The following is a 13,210-nucleotide window of genomic DNA, read 5'->3' as shown; positions in this document are numbered from 1 at the left end:
GTTTTTCTTGTCCTTAGCTAATCATTTCCTTATACTTTAACTAAAGGAAAATATAGACCAAACTGCCATTGAAAATTTTAGAATTGATAAATTCAGGATATACTTGCACACAGGAGGAAGGTGTACTATAGATCCCTCCTTACATAAATATTGGAACTGAAACCCTCCTAATAGCTCTTCTGTGTGGATATTATTATTTCTAAGTAGCTATGTAGATAAAATGAAACAGATGAGCCAGATTAAGGTTTAGACCTGCATGTACCTATGGGGGAATGTGGGGGTATCTTAGATTTTTACTGGAGGTGGTGTAGAAAAGACAAGGAAAGCACTTTTTTGCATTGAGTTAAGAACAAATTTTGGAAACAAGGGATCTCTAGAAGAACCTCCAGGGAATGCAAAATTCCCAAGCCCAGCCCCCCTCCCTTGTGTGGATGTATTTGTGTGAAGATCCAGCTTGTAATTCAAAAATCTTTAATCATAACTGCAGAGAAAGAGCAATTCGAACCATTCTACTTAAAAGAAACTGAATAAGACTGTATTAACATCTCCAACTGTCCCGTGGGTTTAAATTACAACAATCATACAGCTAACCAATACAACACTGTTACTTAAAAGTAATAATAAGTAAACTAAACAGTATAGTGGTTTCTTAATGCTTGAAGATTCTCACCTTTAGACTGTCTTTAACTTCACGGACAACATCATCCACTTTAACTTGTTCCAGTATGCTCCAATCCCACCCAGAAAACAATTCAAACTCAAAAGAATCACAAGAAGTTCTAAAATCCAGTTCAAACTGAACTGTTACATTATTGTCCCAAACATCAACAACAGGACTGTTTATAATAAATAATGACTGAGAATGAAATGAAAGACATAAGCAATAATCTGTAGCACCATTACAAAAATCACACTGAATTTTACTGGCATCAGAATCTGGGTGGAACTTCATAACAAAATTTTCAGGTAGAACATGTTTCACATTTATAGTAATACACAAATGACAATCAACAGCAGTAATAAGGAATGGTGGGAGAATAGGGTTACTTGATTTGTTGCTTAATGATGAACTAGATTTGATGAAACTGCTATTTCCTCCATGATTAATAGGATAGGTTAGTACCATATTGTGAAGCAAAGAATATCTAAAAGAGAAACAACAATTAATTTCCTGAAGAAATAGTATTTTTTCTTTCATATGTATTACCCCAGCAACTCCATCTTCTTGGTTCACTCACTATGTCTATTATTTTATGTCTATTTTCCATTTGATTTCTAAATTCATAGTGATTACTGTTCTAGTTTCATTTTTATTTTTGGTAAATCAGTGTATTTGATTTGATTTCTTACTCATTGCATTGTTACTTTTAGGCTGGAGTTCTGCATTTTTAATACAAAAGAGTAAAAATTTAAGGTAAGTTCAAGTTTGAGCTCTTACATAAATTAATATCTGGTTGTTTAAGGATTAGAATCAGTTGTAGATTCTCATTATAACCTTTAATAGAACCCAATTGATTTTTTGTTTTCATTTAGCTGGCTAAAAATTCTGGATTTGCCCCTGCCTCCTCCTAAAGTTTGGTCAAACCTGTAAAAACATAAAATACATGTATACAAATTTTGATACTTTTTTACGTTTTTGTACACACCCTCCATCCCACCCACCCTCCAAACAAAATCCTGGATATACCATTGTCTCTAGAAAAATTATTTGTGTGTTTCTGTGGTCCTCAAATAAGAACAGACTTAGATGTAAGAGCAAAAAGCAGGGATTAAAATTGCCCACCCACATTGAAAGTGGCCCTAAAAATTAAAAGCATCTCAACTCACCAAAAATATCATATCTTAGAGACAGATATGCATTTCTATTACCTTGTTAGTTGTCTGTCAAAATAAAGCAACAGTTAAAGATTCCAATATTTTCATCTCAACACTTGAAAAAAAAATCTTCTTATAAACCTACTCTAAGCAGGAATATTCTGTTCATAACCTCAGAAGAAATCAAACTGGCTACAAGTGATAATTTTCTTGAGTGAATTGAATTTCAACAAAGGTAAGCAAAATGCAAAGTATGGACTTTTTCAAAGGCTAATTCAAAGTTAATGCTCTTTTCTTGAAATTATTTTCTAGGATATTTTAACAAAATTTTCTACTGGTAGCTTGCTAAAATACAAGTGAAGCTGTTACAACAACGGTTTTAGAAAATATTTGTCTTTAATAATAACCACCTACTTTTCTCTACATGCAATGTAAAACAATTAACACAGAAGTTATTCTCTTCTTTAGTTCTTACATTGTTATTTTACATTATGATTTCAGTTTAAAAGTCTGATTCCTCACAGTCAAGCTGTGTTTACAATGAATCCCTAACCTAAAAATATTAACTTTCAAACTGGTATATCTCGTGAAGGAATTTTTCAACCAAAAAATGGATGATATATACTTCAATCAGCTCATCAAGAGCTATCGACTGCCGTCGAAAGAAAAAAAAAAAATCTATCTGTACTAGTTCAAAAGTTGACTTTTTTGCTCTAGCCAAAGTTTCTAACGTCATCAAACAGTTTGTGGAAACGAACTGTAGTAAGGAGCGACTCAGCTCAATAGTAACCGAAACTCTAAAAATGGAATTTTGATACCAATAGTTACATCAAAAGAATCACATTTTATTGCTAATTTTAAATATACAAGTTTCATCAAGATTAGCTTTACCCATAAAAACTTACGAGCCTGAGAAAATTTGCCTCATTTTAGAAAATAGGGGGAAACACCCCTAAAAGTCATAAAATCTTAGCGAAAATCACAACATCAGATTCAGCGTATCAGAAATCCCTATTGTAGAAGTTTTAAGCTCCTATCTACAAAAATGTGGAATTTCGCATTTTTTGCCAGAAGACAGATCACGGATGCGTATTTATTTGTTTTGTTTTTTTTTACCCAGGGATGATCGTATCGACTCAGTGATCCTAGAATGTCACGAGAGGGCTCATTTTCATGGAAATTAAAATTTCTAGTGCCCTTTTTAAGCGATCGAAAAATTGGAGGGAACCTAGGCCCCCTCCGACGCTCATATTTTCTCCAAAGTCAGCGGATCAAAATTCTGAGATAACCATTTTATTCACCATAGTCGAAAAACCTAATAACTATGTCTTTGGGGACGACTTAATTCCCCACAGTCCCCGTGGGAGGGGCTGCAAGTTACAAACTTTGACCTGTGTTTACGTATAGTAATGGTTATTGGGTTCAGTTGCTAAAAAGTTGAAGGCACGTGATTTCTATAAGTCTTGTTACCCTAGTGAGACCAATTAAATTGATTATTAAATGTGTTAATCTATTATTAACTCCTTTAACAGCAATTTTTAACCTTTGTTTTATTGATGGTCCTTTCCTCGGTATTTTTAAACATGCATATATTACCCCAACCCCCAAGTGTAAGGGCCCTAAGAGTGTTGCTCTTTCACACTGGCTCTTTCAAAAATGTTTGAAAGTTTTAATTTTGATTATTTTTTGAGTGCATAAAATATAATATAGATTCCCAACAATTTGGATTTAGACCCAGGCATAGTACTGTTCATTATTTGTTGAATTGTTGGATACCATCCTAAAACATTTAGAAAAAAATAGGGCTTATTTTGATGCATTATTTGCTGACACTGTTAAAACTTTTGATAGTCTTGACCATAATGTAGTATGGGAAGATACTAAGTTTGTGGGTGCCCATCCGTATGCTGTATGAATGCTTGCTAGTTTTCTTTCTAAAAGGACTCAGTGTGTTGAACTCCCTAATCATGAGCCATCTGAATTTTTGTATTTTTTGTAGTTCACCACAAGAAACTAAATGGGGCCTACTTTATTTTCTTATTGTTTTAAATTGTAGGCTATTTAGCAACAATTTGTGAGCGTTTTAAATTTGCTGATGATTTAACTGCCTTATCAATGCAACTAAGCCCTTCAACTACTGATCAGTCTGACTACGTGAATTTTTAATGACCTAAAAGCTGAAACAGGAAAGTTAGAACTGACTGGTTAGTGAAACTAAGAGCTCGTATATGACTTTTTCCTTCCTAAAAATCAACAGCCAATCTTCTCTTATTTCTCTACTGCTGACGAAGAAAACTGTTAAAATACTTGGATTATTTTTGGATAAAGATTTAAGATGGGGCTCACACATTGACTATATGACTCAAAAAGGTGCCTCACTTTTAAATTCATTTTTAAACCTGAAGAAATTTGATATGTCAACTGAGGTTTCGAAGTCTGTATACTGCAGCTATGTTAGATCTTCTCTTGAGTATGCAAGTCCAGCTTGGCATCTCGGTTTGACAAAAGATCAACCAGATAGACTTGAGATGGTACAAAAAACTGCTGAAAAATTAAACTTGGACAAAACTAATAAAAATATGATAATACACTGAAATAACTCAACTTGAATTCACTCGATAGTCATAGATATGAGTTGACATATTGATTTAGACTATATTAAATAAAAAAAAAACAAGTTTTTTTTTTAACTGAAAGTAAGGAGCGACATTAAAACTTAAAACGAACAGAAATTACCCCGTATATGAAAGGGGCTGCTCCTTCTTCAACGCCCTGCTCTTTGCACTAAAGTTTGACTCTTTCTCTCAACTCTACTTTTTAAAACAGTAAAAACTCTGGCGTGACGAGGTAGCAAAATTCTAAGAATCAATAGATTGCTTTAAAAGGAAAGTCAGACGCTTAATGCCAGCCGGGATTTAAAATAAGAGCTCTGAGTCACGAAGTCCTTCTAAATATCAAAATTCATTAAGATCCAATCACCTACCCGTAAGTTAAAAATACCTAAATTTTTCTAATTTTTCCTCTCCCTTCAGCCCCCCAGATGGTTGAATCAGGGAAAACAACTTTATCAAGTCAGTTTGTACAGCTCCCTGACACTCCTACCAATTATCATCGTCCTAGCATGTCCAGAAGCACCAAACTCGCCAAAGCACTGAACCCCACCACCTAACTCCCCCAAAGAGAGCGGATCCAGTCAGGTTACGTCAATCACGTATCTATGACATTAATAATAGTTTTCCAAGATTTCCATTTTCCCCCTCCAACTCCCCCCAATGTCAACAGATCTGGTCGGCATTTGAAATAAGAGCTCTGAGACATGACTTCCTTATAAATATCAAATTTCATTAAGATCTGGTCACCCGTTCTTAAATTAAAAATACCTCAATTTTTCTAATTTTTCCAAATTAAAAACCCCCATCTCCCCCAAAGAAAATGGATCTGTACCAATTACTTCAATCTTGTATCTATTGTACTTATTCTTCCCATCAAGCTTCATCCTAATCTCTCTACTCTAAGCGTTTGTCAAGATTTCCGGTTTTCCAAGATTTCTGTTTCCCCCCTCCAACCCTCTATGTACCCAGATCCGATTCGAATTGAAAATGGAGCATCTGAGACATAAGATTCTTCTATATATCAAGTTTCATTAAGATCCGATCACCCGTTCATAAGATACCTCGATTTTCACGTTTTCCAAGAATTCTAGTTTCCCCCTCCAACTCCCTTCAATGTCACCGGATCTGGTCGGGGTTTGAAATAAGAGTTCTAAAGCACAAGATCCTTTTAGATATCAAATTTCATTAAGATCTGATTACCCATTCATAAGTTACAAATATCTAATTTTTCCTAGTTTTTCCAAATTACTCCCCCCCCAAACTCCACGAAAGAGAGTGGATCCGGTCATCTATCTTGGACTTGTACTTGTTCTTCCCACCAAGTTTCATCCTGATCTCTCCGCTTTAAGTGTTTTTCAAGATTTCCGGTCCCTCTCCCCTGATGACACTGGATCCGATCGGGATTTAAAATAAGAGATCGGAGTTTCAAGGTCCTTCTAAATATGAAATCAAACAGTTCGTGGTAACAAACTGTAGTAAGGAGCGAACCGGCTCAATAGTAACGAACACTCTAAAAAATCGAATGGAAAAAAAAGAAAAAGAAGAAAAATAAAAAATAGAAGTTTCAAGTTCCTATCTACAAAAATGTGGAATTTTTCATTTTTTGCCAGAAGGCAGATCACAGATGCGTGTTTATTTTTTTGTTTGTTCATTTGTTGTTGTTTTTTTCCAGGGGTGATCGTAGTGACCCAGTAGTCCTAGAATCTTGCAAGAGGGCTCATTCTAACGGAAATAAAAAGTTCTAGTGCCCTTTTTAAGTGACCACAAAAATTGGAGGGCACCTAGGCCCCCTCCCACGCTAATTATTTTCCCAGAGTCACTGGATCAAAATTCTGAAATATTTTATTCAGCGTAGTCGAAAAACTTCATAACTATATCGTTGGGGACGACTTACTCCCCCACAGTCCCAGTGGGAGGGGCTAAAAGTTACAAACTTTGACCAGTGCTTACATATAGTAATGGTTATTTGGAAGTGTACAGACGTTTTCAGAGGGATTTTTTGGTTGGGGGAAGGGGGGTTGAGAAGAGGGGGATATGTTGGGGGAACTTTCCTTGGAGGAATTTATCGTGGGGGAAGAAAATTTCCATGAAGGGAGCGCAGAATTTCCTAGCATTATTTAAAAAACAATGAAAAAATAAATATGAAAAAGTTTTTTCAACAGAAAGTAAGGAGCAGAATTAAAACTCAAAACAAACAGTAATTATTACGCATATGATGGGCTTACCTCCTCCTAATACCTCGCTCTTTATGCTAAATTATTTTTAGTAATTTCAACTATTTATTCTATGGTGATTCTTAGGAAATTGGGACAAAATTAAGCTTTAGTGTAAAGACCGAGGTACTGACGAGGGGATGAACCCCCTCATATACGTAATAAAAACATGAGAATACAGAAGTTCTTTACGTAAGCTAATTTATAAGTTACGTATATCTTTTACTAATAAAAACATTCGTGAAAAATTAAAAGTTCTAGTTGCCTTTCTAAGTAACCAAAAAACCGGAGGGCAACTAGGCCTCCTCCCCCACTCCTTTTTTCTCAAAATCATTTGATCAAAACTATGAGAAAACCATTTAGCCAAAAAAAATAAATATGCAAATTTCGTTTTAATTATTCATCTGCGGAGAGCCAAAATCAAAACATGCATTGATTCAAAAATGTTCAGAAATTAAATATAAAAAAAATAAGTTTTTTAACGGAAAGTAAGGAGCGTCATTAAAACTTAAAACGAACAGAAATTACTTCGAATGTGAAAGGGGTTGCTTTTCCTCATCAGCGCCCCGCTCTTTACGCTAAAGTTTTTTACTGTTTTAAAAAGTAGAGTTAAGAGAAAGAGTCAAACTTTAACGTAAAGAGCAGGGCGTTGATGAGGAAGCAACCCCTTTCACATACGAAGTAATTTCTGTTCGTTTTAAGTTTTAATGTTGCTTCAAGTAATTTTCGTTTAAGTAATTTTCATTAAGATACAATCACTCTTTCATAAGTCAAAAATACCTCATTTTTTCTATTTTTTTAGAATTAATCCTCCCCCCCCCCAACTCCCCCAAAGAGAGCAGATCCGTTCCGGTTATTTCAATCTTGTATCTAGGACTTGTGCTTATTTTTCCCACCAAGTTTCATCCCAATCCCTCCACTCTAAGCATTTTCCAAGATTTTAGGTTCCACCCCCCCCCCAACTTCCCCTTCACCGGATCTGGTCAAGATTTAAAATAACATAGAAAATCACTCCTATGTAAGTTAAAAATGCCTCATTTTTCTAATTTTTCAGAATTAACCCTCCCCCTCCAACTCCCCCCAATGTCAAAAGATCTGGTCAGGATTTTAAATAAGAGCTCTGAGACACAATGTCCTTCCAAACTTCAAATTTCATTAAAATCCAATCACTCCTTCGTAAGTTAAAAATACCTCATTTTTTCTAATTTTTCCGAATTAACCCCTCCCCACCCAACTCCCACAAACAGAGCAGATCCGTTCCAGTTATTTCAATAGCGTATCTAGGACTTCTGCTTATTTTTCTGACCAAGTTTCATCCCGATCCCTCCACTAACTGTTTTCCAAGATTTTATACTCCCCCCTCCAACTCCCCCCAATGTCACCGGATCCGGTCGTGATTTAAAATAAGAGCTCTGAGACACAATATCCTTCCAAACATCCAATTTCATTGGCATTCCATCACCCACCCCCCCAGATGGTCAAATCGGGAAAACGACTATTTCTAATTTAATCTGGTCTGGTCCCTGATACGCCTGCCAAATTTCATCGTCCTAGCTTACCGAGAAGTGCCTAAAGTAGCAAAACCAGGACAGATTGACAGAATTTGTGATTGCTATATGTCACTTGATTAATACCAAGTGCCATAAAAAAGAATAGTCCACAGTTGCCTATGGGTGCTTTTGAACTAACGATTTATATTTTTAATATTTTGATATATTCTTTATAAGCAGTCACTATTCTAACCATGAAAATTAACTATTGACATATATTAATTTTATTTATGACTCGTTTTTATTTATTGACCTTGAAGCAGCATATGCTGCTTAATTTTGCTATTTATTTGATTTTATCCTTGTTTTATTGTTCTCTTTTCTTTTTTTGAAACATGACATGCTCATGTTAGCTCCAGCTATTGTAGTAAGTAAACATATTTTATTCCATTCTAACAAATTAGGGTAAAATACTGGTATATATCATGTATTCCAAGCTTTGGATAAATGTTACTTCCTACTTTCTACCTTATATTTTGTATATTTGACCAGATTCCTTGGTGTTAATTCATTTCTCTTTTTTTAATTTTCCCACATAATATTTAATGTTCAATAAATCACTAAACCAATTTCCTATAGTTTATCTAGTTGCTTAAAGTTGACTTAGTGCATCTGACACTTGCATTCTTGAAGTGAAAATGAACAATAAAAATATAAATATCAAACTTAATCCAATCCTGCAGTGCAAAAAGCACAAAATGAAACAAAGCAAGGTCAATTAATATGTGCTTCTTGATGCTCTCCTGCAGGTCTTCTAGTGTTTTACTTTTCTTGGATACGCTTTTACAAAAACTATTGAATTTGGACAGTAATGTAAAGCCCAGTTCTTCTTCTGCTTTTATTGCCATTTTGACTGCCTCTTTCAGAATCATCTCACTGTTTATCATTATTCTTCTCTGTTTTCTTTGCCACTTTTTATCTCTTGGTGGAGCTCCTTTTGTAGTTTGTTCTTCTCATTTGCAGTTTGTTCTTTATTTCTTTTTCCATCCTCAAGATAGAGTATATACCCCATTCTTGCTCCTCTGAAATGTTGGGTTAAATCTTTTGGTAGAGTTTCACCAACTACACTCTTAGCAATTGCATGATGGAAAAGGGACATACTGGACTCTTTTCATTTAAGTTATCCAGTAGCATGCCCCTGTTCAAACATTGGTATGCAGCCTGTCCCAAGCCAGGATAAAGAAGGAAGGTTGGGGTGTGGGATGGCAATCCACTCCTGTAAAAAACCCTAAGCAACATAAACATCTATTGAGAATAGCCATGGATCTGATTGTTTTTTTTTATAACAACCACATAACCCCTTTTACAATTTTTGACAGTGAAAAATTCCTTCAACTTTTGGATTCTGGAACATTTGAACAGTGTCCCAGTTGTCCAAGAGAAAACAAGTTTTGAAAGAAATGAGCCAGTATGATCTAGACATACTCACTCTGTCCAGGGTACAATGGCATGGTTAAGGCCTCAAAAAGTTGCTAAGTGGACACAGCATCATATTAGTGGACTAGAATCATGGAGAGACCATGGAGTTGCCCTTATGATAACAAGAAAAACCAGCCTATCCCTTTTAAAGTGGCAGCCAGTTTCATCTAGGTTTCTCACCACTAGGTTTACCAACTAGCATCCAAAACTGTTGGTGGTTGTAATATCATGCATGTAAGTGATGATATGCCTGCTTGCTTTGCTTGTGCCTATTTGATGCTTATTATACATGCTGTTGCCTGTTGTTCCAGATGCCTGGGTTTAAATAAATTATAGCATTGGTAAAAATGCTACAGTGGCGGTCTGTTATGCACCCACAAACAGAGAAAGCAATAATGTAGAGGAAGAATTTAACAGAACCCTGCAATTAGTTGCCAGTGATATACCTAGACATGACATAACTTGTTTCATTGGTGATTTCAATGCAAAAAATTGGTGATGACTGCAAATATTGCCCCCAGTTTATGGGTGGCCATAGCCTTGGTAATTGGAACTAAAATGTTGTGCATCTAATCAATTTTGTGCTCTCAAATGACCTAGTTATTGGTGGAATTTTGTTCCAACACCATGATATCCACAAATATTTCTGGGCCTCACCAGCAATCAGATTGACCACTACCTAGTCAGTCGCAAATGGCACAATAGCCTCATGGACGTATGTTCACATAGACAAGCTGATTTAGGGTCAAATAACAATCTGATGATTGCCAAATTTAAAGTCAAACTGAAGAAAAATGTTAAACAGGTGCCCTATCCAAACCCTCTTTTGACTTGGAGAAATACTTTATAGCACAGTAAAAAGCAACTTCATGATCAAACTTTTTAACAATCATTTTCTGTCCCAGAAAATCCAGACCAAGAGGAACTGTGGGAAGTTATGAAAAACTCCTTCCATATGGCAGCAACAGAAATACTGGGGTGCAAGAAACACCCTAAAGACAAATGGCTCTCTGACTGGACTTGGAATCTCATAAGGGAGAGGAAAATCATAAAACAAACCCTTCTTCAAACTCTTGGCTGCTGAGGAAGCAGCCAAGAGAGGAGACTCTAAAGTCCTATATCAGATCACAAGGGACATCCTCAGAAAGAAGCATACTTTCAAGAGCCCAATATGAGACCCATCTGGTGTACTTGTGACCAAATCAGCTGCAGTGAATGAGTTAAGGGCATTCCAAGTTGAAAGATTCCTCAATAGGCCATCCTCCAACATTTCTACAATACCATCCTTCTCCCTAAACATTAGTGTGGAACCCCCAAGTGCTATGGAGATTCAAGCAGCTGCTAAGAGATTGAAGAATAGTAAATACCCAGGAGAAGACTGTATACCAGCAGTAATGATAAAGCTCTCAGTCGATGCAATAATAACGTTCTGGACCGCCTTCTTTGTTACAATATGGGAAAAGGAAAAGTTACCAGTTGATTGGAAGTACAGCATACTAATATGCCTGTTCAAAAATGGTGATACCAGTGTCCAAGGAAACTGGCAAGGTATAAGACTGCTTTCAGCCCCAGTAAACTACTGCATCATGTCATTCTGAAGGGGATACAAAATGAGCTAGGGTTGGTGGCATTGAGGCAAAATTAATTAGACTAAAGTGCCCCCCTCCCCCTCTCCTGACTCAAGTATATGCAAAAAGCCAAGGAGCATAGCAGAGCTGCAGTCAAAATATGTTCATTACATTATCTAGTAAAATTCTAGTTAATTGACTTCTTTCTATCTTGGAAAGGATTTAGGTTAGGAAAATGAAACTTTCAGGGATGAGTCTACAGGCTAAAATATGTCCTGGGAAGGTATTTTGAAGTACATATCTCTACTCCTTCTCCCTCTAGAAGGCATTGACCTTTAAAAATATGTGTGTTATAAAAGTGAAACCTTGCAAAATAGATCTTCTGCTTAATTGAAAAGGTTTTAAAGATATGCAAATACATTTCCTAAATTTTGAGAAAAAACATTGATATGGCTAAAAATTCTACTCAAATAACAGGAATTGCATTTTCAGAACTAAAGGCAGAGAAAAAGCAACTAGTAACTGAAAATTAAGATAAAATGTTCTTTTGTTGAAATTTCAATAGGTATAGACCTGTCATGTAGGCAAATTTCAGGGCCCTCTAGAGGGAGAAGGAGTGGAGGTGGGTACTTTAAAATACCTTCCTGGGACATACTTTAACCTGTAGATTCATCCCTGAAAGTTTCATTTTCCTAACTTAAACCCTTTCTGAGATAGCAAGAAGTCAATTAACTAGAATTTTACCCATTATTCTTGGGGTAAAATTCTATTTAATTGACTTCTTGCTAGCCTATCTTGGAAAGGGTTTAGGTTTGGAAAATGAAACTTTCAGGAATGGGTCTACAGGCTAAAGTATGTCCAGGGAAGGTATTTTAAAGTACCCACCTCCACTCCTTCTCCCTCTTCAGGGCCATGAAATTTGCCTACATGACAGGTCTATACCTATTGAAATTTTGACAAAACAACATTTTACCTTAATTTTCTGTTACTAGTTGCTTTTTCTCTGCCTTTAGTTCTGAAAATGCAATTCCTGTTATTTGAGTAGAATTTTTAGCCATATCAGTGTTTTTTTCAAAATTTAGGAAATGTATTTGTATATCTTCAAAACCTTATAAAACAGAATTTAGCAAAGTTATGAAGCTGAAAACAATTTTATTGTACTTCAATTAAACAGAAGATCAATTTTGCAAGGATTCACTTTTACAACAAACATATTTTTAAAGGTCATCAAAGGTCAAGGCCCTCTAGAGAGAGAAGGAGTGGAGGTAGATAGGCTACTTTAAAATACCTTCCCAGGACATACTTTAATCTGTAGAATCATCCCTGAAAGACTCGTTTTCCTAACCTAAACCCTTTCTGAGATACCAAGAAGTCAATTAACTAGAATTTTACCTTCTGTAGGCCAATTTCATGATGCAAGAATTATTTTCTTAGCATGTTTCCTTCACAATGGCCCTTAATTTAGACCTACTTTACAGTCACTTCTTTTCCATGAAATGAGTTCACCCCTTTTAATTACCCCCTCCTCCTATTTAATGAGGCTGGATATAGGTATTCTCAAAAATTAACCTTCACAAAAATCACTTACAAAGCAAATTTGCAAATTAGAGAAAATTGAAAAAAATTTGCGTCACAAGTTTTGTTTTGTTTCTTCTTAATTGCGATTCGGTTTACAATAAGCTATGACGCGTATTTAGCAAATGTTCCAGAAAAAAACCCAGAAATTTGTAGCTGTCCAGTAGTGTTTCTACGTGGCACAGTCCAAAAAGAATCAGGTTAAGCAAAAGTGAGTAGAATACAAGTAGAAATGGCTTCAACATAAGTAAAAAATACATAACTAAAAACTATTTTTCTAGAAAATAAGATTGCATTGACTTCATATTACTCTTTGAAGCTTTGTCCTAGTAGACACAATTTATAGACAGTAGAATTATTTTAGTTCTTTCCGAATCATGGGTTTTTGGTAGTAATGACGGATAACAGACAAAGACGAATGCAAATAACTGAAGTTAATTTTTGTTTACTAACAAAAA

At 35.5% G+C, this 13,210-nt stretch overlaps 1 protein-coding gene across 1 annotated transcript in view; it reads right to left on the bottom strand.

Moving 5' to 3' along the window:
* The window catches only part of LOC136028256 (protein kintoun-like), a 42,460-nt gene extending 29,604 nt beyond the window's left edge, over nucleotides 1-12,856 (bottom strand). The window contains exons 1-2 of the mRNA XM_065705993.1: nucleotides 12,766-12,856; nucleotides 671-1,145 (exon numbers count right to left, since the gene is read on the bottom strand). Of these exons, the coding sequence (XP_065562065.1) occupies nucleotides 671-1,126 (456 nt within the window). The 5' untranslated portion in view covers nucleotides 1,127-1,145; nucleotides 12,766-12,856. The remainder of the gene's footprint in view (nucleotides 1-670; nucleotides 1,146-12,765) is intronic.
* Between the last annotated feature and the right edge of the window lie 354 nt (nucleotides 12,857-13,210).

The sequence above is a fragment of the Artemia franciscana genome, chromosome 6 (genome assembly GCF_032884065.1).
Source record: "Artemia franciscana chromosome 6, ASM3288406v1, whole genome shotgun sequence".
Classification (NCBI taxonomy): Eukaryota; Metazoa; Arthropoda; class Branchiopoda; order Anostraca; family Artemiidae; genus Artemia; species Artemia franciscana.
The sequence above is the reverse complement of the archived record's forward strand: the minus strand, read 5'-3'. Positions and strand labels throughout refer to the sequence as shown.